Source organism: Hibiscus syriacus, unplaced genomic scaffold, assembly GCF_006381635.1.
Source record: "Hibiscus syriacus cultivar Baekdansim isolate YM2019G1 unplaced genomic scaffold, ASM638163v2 tig00110770_pilon, whole genome shotgun sequence".
Lineage (NCBI taxonomy): Eukaryota > Viridiplantae > Streptophyta > Magnoliopsida > Malvales > Malvaceae > Hibiscus > Hibiscus syriacus.
In genome coordinates, this window is record NW_024062854.1 from 82,321 (window position 1) to 101,952 (window position 19,632).

The 19,632-nt window shown below is 34.3% G+C and overlaps 1 protein-coding gene and 1 pseudogene across 1 annotated transcript; both read right to left on the reverse strand.

Moving 5' to 3' along the window:
* Positions 1-163: 163 nt before the first annotated feature.
* Positions 164-3,137, reverse strand: LOC120139742 (annotated as a pseudogene).
* An 11,641-nt stretch (positions 3,138-14,778) lies between these two features.
* On the reverse strand, positions 14,779-18,645 carry LOC120139741 (sulfate transporter 3.1-like). The gene is made up of 12 exons (XM_039154884.1): positions 18,311-18,645; positions 18,019-18,226; positions 17,278-17,449; positions 17,136-17,201; positions 16,892-17,005; positions 16,502-16,618; positions 16,298-16,424; positions 15,937-16,223; positions 15,676-15,866; positions 15,509-15,594; positions 15,359-15,435; positions 14,779-15,261 (listed from the first exon to the last, which is right to left on the reverse strand). The coding sequence occupies exons 1-12, from the start codon at positions 18,627-18,629 to the stop codon at positions 15,088-15,090; spliced, it is 1,938 nt and encodes a 645-aa protein (XP_039010815.1). The 5' UTR covers positions 18,630-18,645; the 3' UTR covers positions 14,779-15,087.
* Positions 18,646-19,632: the final 987 nt, after the last annotated feature.

The following is a 19,632-nucleotide window of genomic DNA, read 5'->3' on the forward strand; positions in this document are numbered from 1 at the left end:
AAAGAGAATATAAGGCTAGAACATCACATGTTTATCACAAAGGTTGTCCAGAAATCCATCTATCAAACATTGCAAAACACTCTAGAGGCTTATACTCAGGAGCAGTATGTCCTCCTCCCTACAAATTCAGCATAAAAATAAAATTTACTTTAATGTTTTCATTCAAAAGAGAATATAAGGCTAGAACATCAACATGTTTATCACAAAGGTTGTCCAGAAATCCATCTATCAAACATTGCAAAACACTCTAGAGGCTTATACTCAGGAGCAGTATGTCCTCCTCCCTACAAATTCAGCATAAAAATAAATTTACTTAATGTTCATGAACATGAGCATAAAAATAAATCTCTCACCTTGACTGTAGCAAAAGTCATCCTATTAGAATATGTCCTTGCGTATCTACAAATTTTATTCATCCCAGTATACCAAGTTAGCTTCTCCCCAACACCCCTTCTAAGAAAAAGAGAAAAAAAAGAAGAAAATTTCTGAGTCATATATATACTGACCCTGCAACTTGACTTTGTACCATCCATGGTCGCCAAACACCCCTTCTAAGAAAAAGAGAAAAAAAAGAAGAAAATTTCTGAGTCATATATATACTGACCCTGCAACTTGACTTTGTACCATCCATGGTCGCCAATCATTAATAATTGAATAGTTGAGGGACCTTATCCAATCTTGAGTTGCCAAATGTGGTACCTGCATGTCATGGTCGCCGCTGCATGGAGATCAATAAAATAATTATCTCATCTGAACACAAAATATTACTTTTTTTTAAAAAAAAGTAGACTTAATAGTTGTTTTGCCCATGTATTATGATAAGTTCTACAATACAACAACCTTAATATACAATTAAAAAAATATATTATCGATTTTTTTATTATTTAAAAAATAAAATCGGTAAAAAATTACTTAAAACATTATTATTTCTAGTAAAATGTCCAACAATAACAAAATCAGTAAAAAAAATAACAAAACCAGTAAAAATAATAATGTTTTGGTAATTTTTAACGGTTTTGTTATTTAAATAATTACAAAAGTAGTAACATATTTTTTAGTCATATTAAGACTGCCGCACATGATCATTTCCCTTATTATAGTTAAAGTTTTCATATATGTTTGGCCAGTATTATATTTTTCTGATTAAAAAAGTTGATATGACCCAATGACATGGTACCTAGTGTAATAATGGAATGATAGTTCAAAGGTCACTGCTAGAAAAATTATACGAGTACCAAGTTGATAATTTAGTTTAAGTATAGGACTAAAACTTGTAGTAACCATATAAACTAGCTAACCTGTATATTAAAGAGCGGAAGCCACTCATACTGAGGTTTACATGATACGGAAAGCTGGTTGGAACATCTATGTCATAAGGTAGTTTACGATTGCACCGATGCCATTTCCTATGCTTCCCTGCATCATCATCAAGTCACGAAAGTTTCTTCTTTCCTTATAAAAAATATTTATAGTCGTAAATATTAAGATTCAAATCTCAAATTCAATGTTTCAAAAATACAAATAAAACATCATACCTTTCTAATATGAAGAGCCTTTCGGACATCATCATCGTTGGCCCAAAAAGCACAAAGGTAGTACGCATAATTCTGCGAGCATGAATATTTCATGAAAATTGATCAAATTTGAGTGCAGGAAAGTCTGAAAGCAATGAGCATTTCTGGAAAACGTGTTATTTACTCGGCAGAATAAGGGTGGAAGTAGTTCTTGAAGAAGATGTTGGTGGTGTTCCTCCGACCGGTGTCTAAACATCAGGTAATTATCGCGACCACAGTTCGGTTCCAAAATGTGGTCTACGTTAATTCTCGACGTACACTCACCTAAATATTGAATATCTTTCAGACACCTGGTTACTTGGATCTACATTTTGATACTCCCCATTACAGTTTCTCTTCAATGACTGGGAAGAAAAGAAAGTGTATAACGTACTTGAGCATTGGAAAATAATGTACATATTAGGAATAGATAACTCCACCTCATAGAGTTCATCAGAAATTAGTCCCATCCGATGAGCATAAGGAATCTTGAGGTTCTCTTCGAGATTTCGCCATGTTACCGGGTTCCCTAGTATATATCCCCGTAGAGTGATTATCGGTTTGCTACCTTGTTCATTTCCTGCATGATCAACTTGAAGGGTTGAACAGGATTTTTTTTCTCAGTTCAGGTTTAGTATTTTACCACTTGATATCTCTTGAACAAGGACTGGGACTGGAATCCCAGAATATGAATCTCCAGCAATATAGAGTGGGTTGGAAATGAAGTCTGGATGTCCATCAACCACTGGATTTCAAATTGATAGTTTTTTTGTTTCAGATAATGATTATGATTACATGATAGTGATAACCAAAGAAGGTTGTTTTAGGATAACCTTTAGAAGAAATTGATGGAGGTGACCAACTTGTTTAGAGTCGCTTGTTTGCATAGCACGATTGTTTCTCGGATAAGAGAAACCTGTGCCGACCGGTGAATCAATGATATGATGTTTGACGCCTGAAAACAAATCATTATTGTCCAAAAGAACACAACAGCTAGTTCTGCACTAAATTTCATGGCATGATCACCTTTGTCCATGAGTAAGGGTTTAGAATCAATGTAGGCAAGCTTCCATTGTACTGCACAACCTCGATTTCAATGGACCTGCAATACAAGAAGAGCACGATACGGATATGGTAATACGAGAATTTAGTAATGTCGGCTCTCTTGGTTGATTACCGATTTGGAAAACAAGACCGGAGAAGGCGGAGCAGCCAGGGCCACCGGTCAACCAAAGTAGAAGAGGGTCCTCCTCGGGTTTCCTCTCCGACTTTACAAAGTAGTAAAAGAGCTGAACATCTTCCGAGTCACCAACACCAACATACCTGACAAACAAAGAAAACAACATATATGTATAGATAATTACATCGATCAAACAAGTATTTTCAACCCCAGAAGTTTCTTGAGATTTACCCTGTTTCAAGTTCAAAAGGGAGAGGGCCCTCAAACCCAGGAAGAAACTTGATAGCAGAATGAGCAAAAGCAGACTGTGACCAAATCTGTAAACGAAAGAAGAAGAAGAAGAAGAAAAGCAGAGCCATCTTATGATTTGTTGCTTCCAGCAATGATGCTCTTAAAGTATCAATCCTTAGTGTGGGCAGGGATAAAAAACGAGTGGCGATAAGATTATCGTGCGTGTGTGAGAAGCGAGAGCAGGTGAAGTGGGATGACCAGCTGACTCAGATTTTTTGGGTCATTCATTGGATTTTGTTAATGTAAGAATTATTTTCTAAAAGATTAAGTATATAACATATTATTTAAATGATTGTTTTTGTAATTAATTTTTTAAAAATACAAAACGATTATTAGATTTATAAAATTATTTTAAATATTTGTAAATATATTATCAAAATTATAAAATTTTGATAATCGAATAAAAATATTATACTAATTTAATAACTATTTTATAATAATTTAATAATATTTTATAATAATCCAATAAATTAAATAATTAATTTTTAAATATTAATAATCAAAATAATTTTATGCTCTATTATCTCTTTAATTTATTTACCTTTTAATATTTTATAACCAAAATACAATTATTTTGAAATAATTAGATATTTATTTTTATGTTCAGTATTAAAAAATAAGTAAAATAATAATCCTATATTTTAATCATAAAATATGATATAATGAATGTTCACCTCGTCTCTTAATGATTAAAACATCATAATATAGCTTGCTGTAGTGGTTATACTCCCTTTACTCGTATTATCAAATTGTTCCTGATATGAAGTTAAATGTAATTGTTTTAATTAACTTGTAATAGAATTTATCAAGTAAATCCGGTGATTAACAAGAGTATTGTTCTTTTTTAGATGATTTGGATTCAATTAGTTAGGTTTGTAGGCTTATGCCTTTTCAATGATTAAAAAAATTCTAAACATATAATCTCTTATAATCACTTATGCTATTAAACAAATTAACCTACAATGGTCCCTCGATTATATGTTATTTTATTGAGTTCCGACTATTAAAAGTTACAAAATGATTATTTGACTATAGAGCGTCGCTTTGTTATGTCCTTTAACTATTAAAAATTACAAAATGATCACTTGATTATTCATATGTTCCAAACTCGTCCTTTTTGTTAAGTAATTGATAACAATTTGAGCTGGACATTAACCTAATACTGAGATAGTTAAAAATCTAATCTTAGAATCTCAAACGACTATATCTTATCCAGCATATTAAAGTTCAGTTTGTATTACCTCAATTTTTTATCCAAAAAGGAAGAGTTTAGAATATATGAATAGTCGGTTGATCATTTTATAACTTTTAATAGTCGATGGACATAACAAAACGACACCTATAGTATGAATCAAACTACTTCAGTGGTTAAAGAGATAGTTGTTATCTCTAGAGGTCTCAAGTTGAGCATTAAATAATGTAAAAATATTTAAATTTCATTATTAAATAATTAAAAATCATTAAAATATATATTACTTGTAATCCACTTTAGAATATTAACAAAATGTTTTCCAATACTAAGAAATGATAATTTCTATTCGTTTTTTTTAGCTAATCAAGTAAACACACAGACTAGCAATTATATCTCAACGGTACAAAGAAACTATCAAATTAAATGACACCAATTTTGTTCCTTCTTTTATAAATTAAATTAACTTTTTTTTAATTTTGTTTAGCGAGGGAGTTTTGATATTAGTTGTCGTTCTTCGACTTTATTTTTTGTTTATTTTTTAATAAGAATAATTCTACATTTATGACACATTTTTTCTTTATTTTAGTGACATATTTTTGTCTTTTTTGTCGTTTGACCGTTTTTTTATTTTAAGTTTTCTCAGCGTTGGATTTAACGATAATACGACTGATAAATATGGCTCTTATTTGTAATCTCGTTGATCTTCCCTGCTATGAACCATCAAATTGAATTTGGAAAAATAAATTTACATTCGTTGATAGTTTCTCACGACACTCGACTCTAATTTACGATTTTCGATAATCTTTCAACAATTTAATCTTATTATTATTTTTAAAACAGAAATTCATATATAAATTATATATAATATAAAGGAGAGAAAAAAGACACCATTCCTGCAAAAGTTTTGAAAAATTATTTAATAATATTTAGTCTCACCTTTTTAAGAAATTTTTTAATAATAAAAAATATAAAAAATTTAGTTTCAAAAGATGTTAGAACAGGAGAAAATGGACAAATTGGCCCATTAGGGCAACCGGTTAAATAATTTAGCTCATTAGGACATCCAAATATTTAATTTGGGGTCTACAGTAAATTGAACAGTTCAACGTGACGAGTTTCATAGGATATAATTTTTTTAATGGGTCGTGTTAGGTGGGCCCCATAGCCTAATTAAAAAAATTCTTGAGGGACTCGTCACGCAATAAAAATATTTTTTTATTTTTTAAAAGAAAATTAAAAAAAATAATATTTTATTCTGGAATTTGAGCAATTTGGTAGTATCGATACTTCCACTATATTTGGTATCGGTACTCCTTTGGGTACCTGTACCATTTTTGCATTCTGGAATTTGAGCAATGATGGTAATATCGATACTACCTTGTGAGTATCGATACTTCACTTACCTTTGGTATCGGTACCATATGAACAATATCGGTACTATGTGTACAAAAACGTATTTTGTGCTCAATTACAAGTAAAATGAACTTTGAAAACCTTGAACAAATTCAATTCAATTCCAAAAACATTATGCCTTAATTGTTATATCAAAATATAGTTCAACATTTTGTAACGCTTATTTTAGCGTTCAACACGATATTTTGAAATATGTGGACAATGTTTTCTGTTATGACCTTCACCTCTGTAGTGGCCACAAAGTTTTGGTTAACCTGGCTCTCTTTGAGGATCATCAATATCGGTATGAATTCAGCTAGATTCAGGTCGACCCTGTAACTTCCTATGCAATCGACGATTTGGCAATCATTCCTTAAAAATTGTGCATGTAGGCCAGTATGCTTCATTTGGGAGGTACTTGAAGTCACAACTGTAAATGTTACGCATAGTGTGTAGGTTATAACAGTAATCAGTATATAAGTATGGGTCAGCATTGATGTGCATACATGCAACAACAACGTGAACGTATGGGAACCTAAAAGCTTGAAACCAACCACAATCATTCCATCATCTATTCAGATTACTAGTGTATGCTATAGAATTACCTCCCTCATGTGGTCGAACTAGAGCTTGGACAACGAAATCAAAATCAAGTCTGGCAAAATTGTGGACAAACATTGATGTCGCATGTGTTTGATTCTTTTGCATTGCCTTCTCTAAATCTAGAGCCCAATTTCTCCCATCGTTGATCAGGGCATCAATTTGTGCACTTTTGTCTGCCCATACTTTACCCAACCTAAAGTAAGTCTCCCTAACAATACTTACTATCAGGAGATGTCGAGTCCCTTTCAGCACTGAGTTGATACATTCAGCAAGGTTGATAGTCATATGGTCGTAACGTCGACCCTTAACATCATATGCTTGTGACCATCTCTCCCTTGGTATTTCAGCTGCGAACTCATACACATCGTCTCCGTATCTTCTCAACTTTTCAAGTCGTGCACGGAAGTTTGGTTGGAGTAAAGCATACCCTAAAAAACAGTAACTTAAATGTTACTAAAAAACATTAATGAAGCATAAATAATTAATCACAAATACTAAGGTACTTACCCATGTTGATAATCTCATTTTTGATATTTTTATGCTTAAACCTCTTCATTGAATTCGACGCGATATGACGTATACAATATGCAAGATAAGCGTGAGGTGGCTTCCATCTATTTTCGGGTCTACCAATTGTGCTTAACAACTCAAGCGACCGATCTAAGTGACAACATGGGAACACAAGTTAGAGAAAAAGAAATTCCAAGTTTCCTCCGATTCATTTTTAACAATGGCGAAAGCAATGGGGAAAATATTTTTGTCTCTATATTGTGCAACGACTATCATCAAGACGTGTTTTGTAGAGCCTATACAGAAAAGTGTCATCGACTTGAATCATTTGTTTGAAAAATCTAAACCCTTCGATAGCTGGCTTAATCGCCTAGAACAAGCCACCAAAAATTCTCTTCCCGGGATAACGTCTCCCTCAAGCGTGACTGCAGGATGAGTATAGTACCTAACAATGGTTCCAGGGATGAAAAAATTCAATTGCTTGCAGCAGACGTGGTAGCTCATTATATGACTGATCACAATCATCATACAACAAGATTATTGCTTTCCGTTTAGCCATCCATGTCTTGTAATAAGTCAGAATATAACCCAATGTATTCCGAATGGATGCCACTAACACATTAACGGGCACTCTTGGATTTTTTCCACCAACAACTTCACATAAGAGCATATGACATCTGAATCTAAATGTCTGTGGTCTTGTGTCAATGAGGTCATTGTACATGTGTACTCTGCATTGAACCTTGTGACTTCCCACAACATCTTACGTTGTAGGTATGATACTCGTATCCTCCATTTATAGCCAACATCATGGTGTATACACCTTACGAAATAAGTTTTTTATTTGACTCTGCGATATAGAATTAAAGATGAGCTTTGATACAGTACTCTTTGATTGCTAGTTGTGCATTTTTTTGTTTCAAACTGAGACCCAATAGCCAACTCATATGATAGCTCGTTTGAAGAACCCCAATGGGTAACACATAACTCTAGCATATCAAATATTTCAGGATTCCGCATAGCATCGTAGTTAATGTCATGCATGGCAATTGCATGATGATACCGAGGCAAATCATGATGATTGAATTCAGGTTCAAGGTTTGTCATTACCCAAACATTTGGAGCATTCTGCAATCCTTTACATCGTGAAAGAGTTACCTCCCATACGTCTTCCTCAACATCCAAATCTTGTCCCTCTGAAGCAGCCTCAACAATATCAGACTCATCAACTAATGTTGTGTCGACATCATCTACCAACGGAACAATTTCTTCATCATCCTCGCTAAATTCAACAAGGCTTTCACCGAACCGTCCATAAAGGTTCTCATCACCATAACTTCCATGTGGTTGAGAGGGTCATGCTTCTTCTATTCTTCGAGCTGGTACTGATGACGTCAGAATATCAGTTGCATTCATCGTTTCGACGTACATCACCACTATATTATTATCTGATGATTGATGAAGTCCAACCATAACAACAACATCGTCATCATCATCAAGCTGAACTTTTCCATAAGTCATTGGATTTGAGGAGATCAAGTGTCGATAACTTAAACATGAAACAAAAGCTCCAACTTTTCTCTCAATTTTTTGCTTCATTTGGCGATGCGATACATCTACAGGGAACATCATATCGATCGATCTGTCTGACTTAAACACAACACCAACATCAGTTTGTAGAATTTCGCCATTATAATGGACAACTGTGAAAAATTTGTTGCTCATTGTTTGAAATGTTTTTAGTTAGATGAAAGGAGTTTTTTTGCGTAGGAAATTGAAGATGAAATGAGTGTCTAAAGTAAGAGATTGAAGATGATCTGCACAACTTAAAGGGAAAACATTTTTTCCCGTTAGAACTCGTCATGCTGACGTTCCTGACACAGCCCATTAAAAAAACTATATCCCATGGAACTCGTCATGTCTGCGTGACGAGTTCCATGGGGACTGTTCAATTTGCCGTAGATCCCAAATTAAATGTTTGGGTGCCCTAATGGCCTAAATTATTTTGTCGGTTGCCCTAATGAGCCAATTTGGCCGAAAAAAAGCCATTAGCAGGCTATTCACAATTATAACTACTGGGTTGTTAGGATAGTTTATATTGGGCTATAAATAAATGTAACTATTGGGCTAAAGTTCATGCAAATTGAGTTTCAATGAAATACCCTTGTTTCTTATCAGTTCACTTTCCCCTTCTGTCTTCTCTCTAGTCCTTTCGCTATTTCTGCAGATTTGTTTTTAACTTTTTTGACAATTTCTAAATGCTTAACATGATTTCATTCGCCGTTGATTGTACTCACTCATCATCTATTTAGTTCTTTGTATCAAAGTATTCATGGAACGTTCATCTGTTCATCTACAAACTGTTGACAAAGCAGCAGCTTGTTGATTCAGGTGTCTCAATTTTTTCCAACAAGTGTGTCAATGTGTGCCTAGAGATGCTTAATGAGTTGAGCAGCTCGAACTCAACTCGATCAAAATTCTGTAAATGTTAGATTCGGGTTGATTCAAGCTCAACTCAAGACCTTAACGAGTTGAGTCGAGCAAGGACCAACTCGACTCGATGAGTTCGCGAGCTGTTCGTTAATTTTTTTAATAATTTTTTAGTAATTACTTTAAAAATTATTTCATTAAAATATCTAAATAATAATTACTAATGTGCTAATTTATAACAAAAAAGATGATAAATTACTAATTAATAATTATTACTATTTTACTAATCTAATTTACTAGTTTAACAAATTTGTGGATTGCTTTTTTAAAGTTTAAACTTTAAAATTATTTCATACATTTTTTTATTATTCTTTTGATTAAATTTGTTAATGTATGCTTATATTAATCTCTATATAGTATCGGTAAATTTTAGCTATACTTACAAAAATAAGGTAAATATTTTGGTGAACTTAACGAGCAGCGAGTCGAACAACAATCTTTTTAACGAGCACGAGTCAAGCAAAATTTTAACGAACAATTAGTAGAGTCGAGCAATAATTTTTTTAACGAGCACGAATCGAGCACTACACAACTTGTGATCGTCTCACTCAATAAGCACCCGTATGTGTGCCTGACATAGTACTCCAATTATCTCATATGGAAGCAATTAGAAAATTTTGATATTTTGAAATTTTAAGGCATATTTTCAATGGGCAAATATAAAAATTTAAATTATAAAATTACGATTTTATATTCTATTTTATAAGACTTTTATATCAGTAAATCATATGCTCAAAATGATTGAATGATGAATAAAAAATTAATATTCAAAGTAGGTTACTTGTGAATTGTGTTAAATGAAAAGTTTATATTCCGTATTGATTGGATAAAAGCATGGAAAGTGTTTATATACATGAACTAATTTAAGTGTATAAAATATTCACATGGGGTGAATTCAAATCTTGTAACACCCTCAGACCGATAAGGGTAACCCGATCCGATCTGGAGTGTCACATTAGGGCCACCGGAGCGACCCACTGTAAAATAGCGGAAGATTTAAAACTTTTTATCAAAACTTGTAAACTTATAAAATCTTTAAATAGGTATATAGAATTAAAACAGATTTTCAGACTCATATATAAAACAAAACACAATTACATGCCCCCTAATCACATGTACCATACTCTGCAAGCAATGCCGGAAGAACTCCTTTACTGATGTTGATAGTTGTACTGGTACAATTCTTTTAACCTACAATGGTGAGTAATAGAGTGAGCTTCGGAAAACTCAGTAATACAGAACTACCAGATGATGCTGAAGAACATGCAAATACAGATAAACGTATTTTTCCTTATTGGTTCAGATATTTACAGATTTCTTTGGATGAGCTAAGGTCCCATTGATATTTCAGGTAGTAGCAGATAATATTCAGTTCAGATAGAAATATTTCAGATGTCTAGGTTCAGGATATCAAAATAGGTTATCTAGTGTGTTCCCGTAAAACCAATAAAAAGATTTAGATCTTTTAAAACATATTTTTAAAATATGAACACTACCCCCATCTGCCAAGTCCAATAGGTGTAGGTTCCCCAGAACCATACACCCACCATTAAGTCCAGTAAGGCCCTGAGCACACAGCCGAGGAGCCGGTAAGTAAGGCCCTGAGCACACAGCCGAGGAGCCTCCATGTATTCTTCCTCCAACATTACCCCCCAAATAAAACATGTTCTGTCCGTAAACGGATATATCAAAAATCAAATCATAATTCACATCAAGTATCATATCAAAATCCAGGTCAAGTATCATATCAGAATCCAAGTCAAGTATCATATCAGAATCCATGTCAGATATCATATCAGAATCCATGTCAAGTATCAGATCAGAAATCAAATCAAAAATCAGGTAAACTATTCATGTGAGTAGGGTACACACCAGAATTTACATATAGTATTCAAATATATTGGATAATCTTAACAAGTAGAGGAACACGGATCTTCAGTATACCGATAGAATATCGAAATTCAGAATCACTATTGGAAGAGTTCAATAACTAACAGAATCATCAGTTATTCATAATGTGACTTGAGCTGATAAGGAAGAAATGAAGGTTCAGGACATTTACATTCTATGTCGATTGATCGGATTATCGGACAACTCTTAGATGAATAGTTCCCAGAACTAATGCTTGTCGATTGGTCAATTCATTGTTCTTCCAGGGTATTTACTCTTTAATACCACAAATTCTTGTCCATAAATCATTTTTTTTGAAACCATCGCTGAATAGATCTTCCAATGTCTTTATGTCATTTCCACGCTTCCACAATATCATGTAATGCTGACGTTTTTGATTATTTTGTTCATAACCCATTGTAATTGTACACTATGTAAACTCATCAGAGTTTCCAGACTTATCCAAATCACTTACTAAATCCTCAGTCATTGAGGTTACCTAGTTCATTTAGCAATCATGTCCATTCCAGTACTTTGGGATTTTCCAGAGTAATTCAAATGTTCCTGAATTTTAGATACTTATACTTCCATTCCACTCAATTTGGTCTTCGTGGTTGATTTGTCGAACAAACGTCCAATTCTTAGTACTTAATGCGATATAGAGTTGAGCTGAGCTGAATACTTCCAAAATTTATCATCGAGCCAAACTTGAGAAGACGAACACGTGTTCAAGTAATATCTATGCCATCCAGGTATTGACATAGCTTTAGGGTTGATCTACTCACTTAAATTGTGTTCCATTACTTTTAAAGGTAGTCCAACACCTATGCTTATTTGGATTCCTTAATTAATCCAAGACATTTACGTAGTTTAGGCCAGAAGGTTATTTTGGTAATTTTGGTGTTCAATTTTATTCCATTCATTTCAGAGCTCGAGGATAACCAATCATTCCTGAGCTTGGTGATATTCTTGGGTTATTTCCATTACAAGGGTATTCTGGTCATTCTATAGATCTAATGTATTTCAATCATTTTCTTTCATCCTGTCTTATTATTTAATTCCAATTTATCATCTATTTCAGTTCCTTCGAACAATTCTCATAAAAGAGCACCCCGATAAATTGTTCTTCAGGTATTTACTCGAAACTCGGATATTTTCGGGTCAAGTGTCTTCTCAGATTTTTACCAACGGAATATCAAGAATTTTCTGCACTAAGTCAGGATCTTAACAATCAAATTCGTACTTAATCGAGTTAAGTACAAATTCTCAAAGTACTTTCTCATTTAGGGTCAACTCGGACTATTTTACCTCTCAGGGGCATTTTTGTAATTTCCTAACCAGATAATTTCGATATTAGCTCTTAACGAAAATAATTATAATTTAAAGATCCTATGGTCAATTACTTTCCCGAATATTCTCTAATCTTGAAATTATTCCTTAACAAACTTATAGCATCTTGCGCAAACCCTTTTTGGCATTAAAAACAAGTTATCCAAATTTTCTAAACAAAACCATTATTTCTTATGCACATATGTAATTATATCGGATCAATATGTCTTTTCAGAGTCATTAACCAACTTACAGGGACAATTCTTGTCATCCTACAACATAAAGGTGTTTTCGTACTTTTACCCTACCGGAGTATTCGCATAATTTTTCGTCCAAGTACCTTTAACATTTAAATTTTGATGATATAAAATATAAGTTACAAATTCAGGGTTGATTTCTTTATCACCAATCACAAACTTGTAATTTAATTCTAACAATTCCTCAATCTCTTATATTAGTCATTCGATCCGTAATCAGTTACATAATTTCTACCACATTCATATCGGGTATATAAATTATTCAAGTCCACTAAAGTGATCAACATTATCTTATTCATGCATTTAGCAATATCAACATGTTCCATAAAGCATAAAGAGGTAGTGAAGTATTACCTTGATTTCTATGCCATACTGGTCGATCATTTAAAATATATTTGAATGCTCTCGATCTTGAAATCAACTTCCAATAATCCCTCCGATACAAAGCAACCAAATGTACGTCAAAAACTGAACTTAATTGAGAAGGTAACTTGAATTCGAAGGTAAAATATGGAAAAATGGCTTAGCGAGTGCGAATTTGGCAAAACGAACTTCGGATTCGAACCCAGGACGTTGAAGAGAATCCAAAATATTTTTTTTAGGTATATTCAAATACGATGCCAGAGCCTCATTTTTTCTCGAATTTGAACTCATTATAATTGATTTCGAGCTTTCAATTTTTCTTTCACGTACCCGGACCATCAAATATACGAACTCGATTCCAAATAATTTCCTCGCCATAAAAATAATTTATTAGAATCTAAATAATAATAATTTTAGGACCCAATTGGTAAATCTAAAAACTTGTGGAGCCAATATAATATCTAATTACTAAAATTAGGGACTAAATTGAATTAACTTAAATTATCATAGCATGATCAAAACTACATCATAACTAGAGGACAATTTCAGAACTTTACCAAAAATTGATGACTGAAATTATGGTTTGCCCATCTTCCTTTTCATTATCTACCACCACGTGATTTATTACAAATTCAACTCAATTTCAAGTTGCGTGAAGTTTCATTTCTCACGCAACTTTCAACTATTTCTTTCTCTCTTTTCACGCATCACTATATTTCTTGGAAATGGCAGATTCAAGAGAGTTGAGGCCAACATCAGGAGCAGCCGCTAATGAAGAAGAAGATGATGCTTTTATTTGCAGTTGCAGCTCCGATTTCCATGGTACTTCATCCATCGTAGTTCCACTTGGGAAGCTCGGACGGATGTTCAACCGACTTTGATATTTCTCGAAGAACAAGCATGATACGTGGTACCAGCCATGAGATCAACCGGGAAATACTCCCACCATCTGTACATCCGAATCCAACGGCAACAAGGAAGGAACATCTCGATCTAAACAATAAGCGTCATCCGTTTGATCTTCCCCAGGACTTCAGAAAACAAGGAGTTCGACCAAAACTAAGACGAATAAGAATTGTCGAAGCCATATGGGCTACCGCACGACGTTGTATCGGGATGCTAGAGAGGGATGATTTACCTGGGCGAACCAACATGGTGGATCCGGAAGCGGTGGTGGAAGAACGAAGCAAGTCGCGGAAATTGGGTGATGCGTAGATTATCTCCATGCGCACCATCGGGGTGCAGAGTTATAAGAGGGGTGGAGGCAGGTGCTTTTTGGTGGCGCATGTTAAGAAGGAAAGCACGGTTCGAGACAACTCTTAGCCACTTGTGATTCTTTATTTTCCTACAATTATTGAAATAAATAATACAAAATATGGTGGGTGGAGGTTGAGGTGTAGACTGGGGTAGGGTGGTTGAAGATAATACAAAATTTGATTGATACATTAAACCCCCACATTTAATTAAAAAAATTTAACCCCATAAATTGGGGTGTTACAAATCTGATAGGGTTAAGGCCTTAAGGGTGCGCCGTACAATGTGAGTGACATGAAATGTTTGGATTGGTAAAGTCCCTGGAGAGCTTGCATATATTCTAAAATTATTTTTATTCTAATATGATCGTATCTTGTAAAAATAATTATTACCTTAATTTACAAGAGAATATTATGCATTCATTTGGTTCGCCTTTGCGACTATGTTGAAACTTCACTCCTGGGTTTCAGAATACAATTAAATCCTGCTTGTATTTAACAGTTATTGCTTGTATCCCATCATCACCACTAGTTAAGCAGAGAAGAAACCCAGCAGGACCTTCAATATGGTGAAAATTTAAATACATAATTCATTTATATAATATTACAAAGCTTAATCACTTCCTCAAAAGTGTCTTCTCATGCATCAACCAGAACAGGTGAATGATTTTCACGAAGCTCCTTTCTTGGCATCAAGAAGTTTACTAGTTCGATTCGACTGGCATATATATATATATATATATATATGTGAGTATTATATATATTTCTATGTAATACTAGAAGCTTAGACGTTGTTATCTTGTACAACACGAGTCGTCTTGCATGTGTGTAGCAGGAAATTACAAGCTGAAACAGCCTCTCCTACTGTCAGGAAGATCCATCCTTGCCCAATCTTGTCGATGAGTTTCGACTTGTCTAGCTTCTTCATCACCTCGCTTCGTGGGTTAGCCAATGCAAGCTGATCAAATCAATGGCAAAAATATTCATTTAAGCTTACAATTTTGAACGACAGAACAATGCTTAAGAACTGAAATACGACAGAAACTGGTTTATACCTGTAGATCTTTTCCATCGACATTCTTCAAGAGTTCTTCGAGCATGCTAATGCCACTAGTATCAATGCTACCCACGGCTGTAAAATAAATTTCTCTGGAATGTTACAAGTATAGATTCTTATATATATTTCCTAAGCTTTCTTCACTTACCACTCAAATCTAATATGACATAGTGTAAGCTTGATTCTCCTGCAGATTTCAACCTGCCTTCCTCTTCGTAAATCCATCTCGAAATCCTAGAAGAAGAAAAATATGGTGGAAAGTACAATTACATAGTAATCATCTAAGTAGGCTTAAATAAAAGTGCTTTTTGCTACCTTTCTCTTAGATAGCTTGCATTGGCAAAGTAAATAGGGGCATCAATCTGAAGTATGAGAATCCCGGGAACATTGTTGGCAACAGGGTATTGATCCATACTTGTATAGATCCCAGAGTTGGGAATATTACCGAGAACGATTGTTCTAGGCCTCGCCACAAAGAGAATAATCCTTAGCAAGGAAACAGTGATCTGCATCCATGGTTATATATTAATGATTTTTGTGTTAGCTTAGCAAGTGCAAAGATTTAACCGAGCTTACTGCTATGATTAGACCAATCTCAACGCTTCCGAGGACAACGCCTAAATATGCCCCCAAGCAGATGAAGAAGTCGAATTTGTCAATTTTCCACAGGTGAATTGCTGCTTCGTAGTCGAGCAGGCCAAGCATGGCAGCTATGATTATAGAGGAAAGCACCACCAGAGGAGTGTAATGGAACAATGGTGTTAGAAATAACAAAGTGAACATCACAGCTGTTGCCATGACGATGTTGGAGACCGCACTTTGGCTACCGGCGTTGAAGTTCACAGCAGTTCTAGAAAATGGTCCTGCAATTATACAACTTGTAAGTAACTGGGAGCATTTCTCAATGGCTCAAATCAAGCAGAGGCATGAGCAGAACCTGCAGTTAAGTAGCAGGAGGTGCAGGAGCCAGCAATGTTCATCATTCCAAAGGCTATCATCTCTTTGTTACCGTCAATGTGATAGTTCTTGAACATGGCGAAGGTTCTTCCCACTGCAATCCCTTCCTGTATAATTTTATCACAATCAGAATCTTATACATTAGTGCTCAATTTATTACTCAAAGCCAAAAAAGATGACTAACAGCAAGGCCAATGATGCCAATGATGATTCCTGTTTTTATAGCCGCCATCAAATGCGGCGACTGGAACGCCAGGTCGGACGCAGACGGTGGATTCAACCCTTTCTTCAAGTGCCCAATCTAGACAGAAAACCAACAAAATTTCCTTATATAGTATTACTTATCCACAGAGATTTAAATAGCGTTCCGCTATCGGAACAGTGGCTGCTATATAACCAAAAAAAAGCATCGTTCAAAATTGTTATTATATGACTGTAACACTCGTAATGATCACAATAACACCTGTTATGTTCGTAATAACAATAAACATATATATATATATCTATATAAGTACATGCTTATCCATAAATATCACCCTGCATAGGGGAGAGAGAGAGAGAGAGAGAAACTGACCACTTGAACCCCATGTTTTTCTGCATGCGTCAGATAAACCAGAAGGCTTCCCAAAATAACTGAGGTGAGCGGTGCCATGGCGTTTATCCAAAAGAAAGCCGCCTTTCTCTTGCTCTACATGGAATCAACACATCCAAGTATTTCGTATAAATTCAAAAAAAATTAAATAAAAAATTGTACAATGGAAGAATTTAACTTGTGAGTGGAAAATGATTAGATGGAAAAGAGGAGAAGATGCACTCACAAAGTATCTTGTGAGGAGAAGGAAGAAAAGGAAACAACAGCCGAGAACAGCACTCTCCCACCTCCACTGCAATTTCACAAATATAATTAACTAATTTTCAATAACCACGAGTATTGAGTAAATTAATTAAAGTAAATTGAACCTGGTGAATTTGGCCGAAAACGGAGCGCATAACGGAAACAATATCAGTCTCATGAGTGAAATGGACTAAACCAAGTATCCCTTTGAGTTGTTGTAAACACACAATCGTGGCTGCTCCACCCATAAATCCCACTATGGTTGCATGTGACAGAAAATCCACCATAATTCCAAGTCTACAATGTTTTAACAAACATAAATCAACCAATAATTAGTAATTAAATTAGAATAAAGTATACAAATAATTTCCTGACTACATGACGTTATTTTGTTGAGTCCACTGATTATTAATAGCTATAAAATAATCCCCGACTATGAGATTTTTTTGTTGAGTCATCCAACTATTAAAAGTTACAAAATGGTCACTGGATTATTCATATATTTTAAAATCATCATTTGTCATTAAAAAATTGATGTTTCTCTGAGCTAAACGTTAACTTGTTGATTGAAATATGATAAAAACATATTTTAATGATGTTTATTGGCACCGATGTTGCTTTCAAACACTGGTTAACGTTCATCTCAAATGACCGTAAATTTTTTAATATAAAAGGACGTGTTTGAAACATATGAATAGTCAAGTAACCGTTTTGTAACTTTTAATAGTTGGAAGACTCAACAAAGTAATGTCCTATAATCAGTGGACCATTTTTTAGCTTTTAATAATTGTGGAATTCAAAAAGTAACGCCTATAGTAGATGACCATTTGTGTAATTTACCCATTAAATTAATATTTTGTTTATACCTTAAGATGCCGAGGGAAGCTTGGAACAGACCAGCAAAGAAAGTGGCGGTGAAGACTAACTGAACATATTCCTTGGGGTCGTTAGTAGGGCTAACAACCTTCCCAAGCATTGAAGATATTAGAAGAGATGCGACGGCCACAGTCCCCACAGCCAAATCTCTGGAACTCCCCAACATGGCATATATCAGTGGCGGAACAAAGCTTGAATCTGCAATCCAAATGGAGTTTGTAAAAATGGTGATTCATTAAGAAAGAAGAAGAAGAAGAAGAAGAGGGGGATTGAATAAGTTACAAAGTCCAATAATGGGTGGAATGGAAGCCAAATTGGCATAGCTTATCCCTTGAGGAACAGCAAGGCTAGCAATGGTGATACCGGCAATCAAGTCGGCCTTGAAGAAGTCGAAAGTGTAACGAGGAGCCCATTCCAGAATGGGTACAAAGTAGTGTAATCCCAGCAAAAGCTTCCTGGGAGTAGGCTGATTCTTGAACTGCTTAAAAGGGTCATCGGGGAAGAAAGTCTCCTTCAGATTTGTTCGTAAAGACTTGAGGAATGGCTTTGAAGGAGGAACAGGTACACGGCGTTGGCTTTCATAGTCGCCTGCACTTGCCATTTTCAAGTCAGTTTTCTTGTTGCAAGATAAATTAATAATGGAAGCTATGAAAGCTAACGAGAAGGTGCAGCCTTTTTATAAGGTGGTGGAGACTGCCGGAACTTCTTCTAAGTGCTTCAGGTGACCCACACGTCAACTTACATGTGGCATGTTTCACCTTCCACTTTTTCCTACCCTTTTTATCTACTTTTTGTTTAGGTCTAATTTTTAATTTTGTCATTCTTTTTTTACAAAACGTGAAAAAAAATTAACACTTTAATCGAATATAACTATTAAACCCCAAACCCTTAAATTAATCATTCATAAATTAGTAACTCAAACAATTTTTTTTTAAAATACCTATATCTAAACTCATGGATGAATGTAAAATTTTATGTTATGACATAAATTTATAAAATTTTAAAAAATTATAAAATTTATGAGGCAAAAACATATTCTCAATCAAAAATATAAATATACGTATAGAAATTTGAGGTCTAATTTAGAGGTGATAGCCCCCACCCGTTCTTCTATCTATTTAACTCCATCTAAACCTATGCATATATATACATACTATACTACTCAAATCTAGATTATTAAAGAAAAATAAAATTTTCTGACTACTTTAAGAGTTCTTTAATAAGTTAAATACTTCAAATTAATAAAAATTTAATAATTTATGTATAAGAAATTTTTTAAAAAAAACACCTCTCAAATTCATACATTTATTATCAATATTAATAATCGAATCAACTTCAACGGTAGGTCGAGTCAAACCTACACATTAATCAAAACCCTCTCATTGTTTTTTGGGGATCTTTAAAAGAAGAATTGAAGATTTTCTTTTTGAAAGGATATGTTCAGTATCACTGCCATGATTGAAGGCGTGATAAATTATGTGGTGGTATCGGCAGGCACACGTGGTGGTTCAGTAACGAGAGCGAAGAAGATAGGCGAAATATTTGTCTTGTTTATAATTGAGGGACATATGCCCATATCCATATGGCTCCCAATTTCTGTTCAG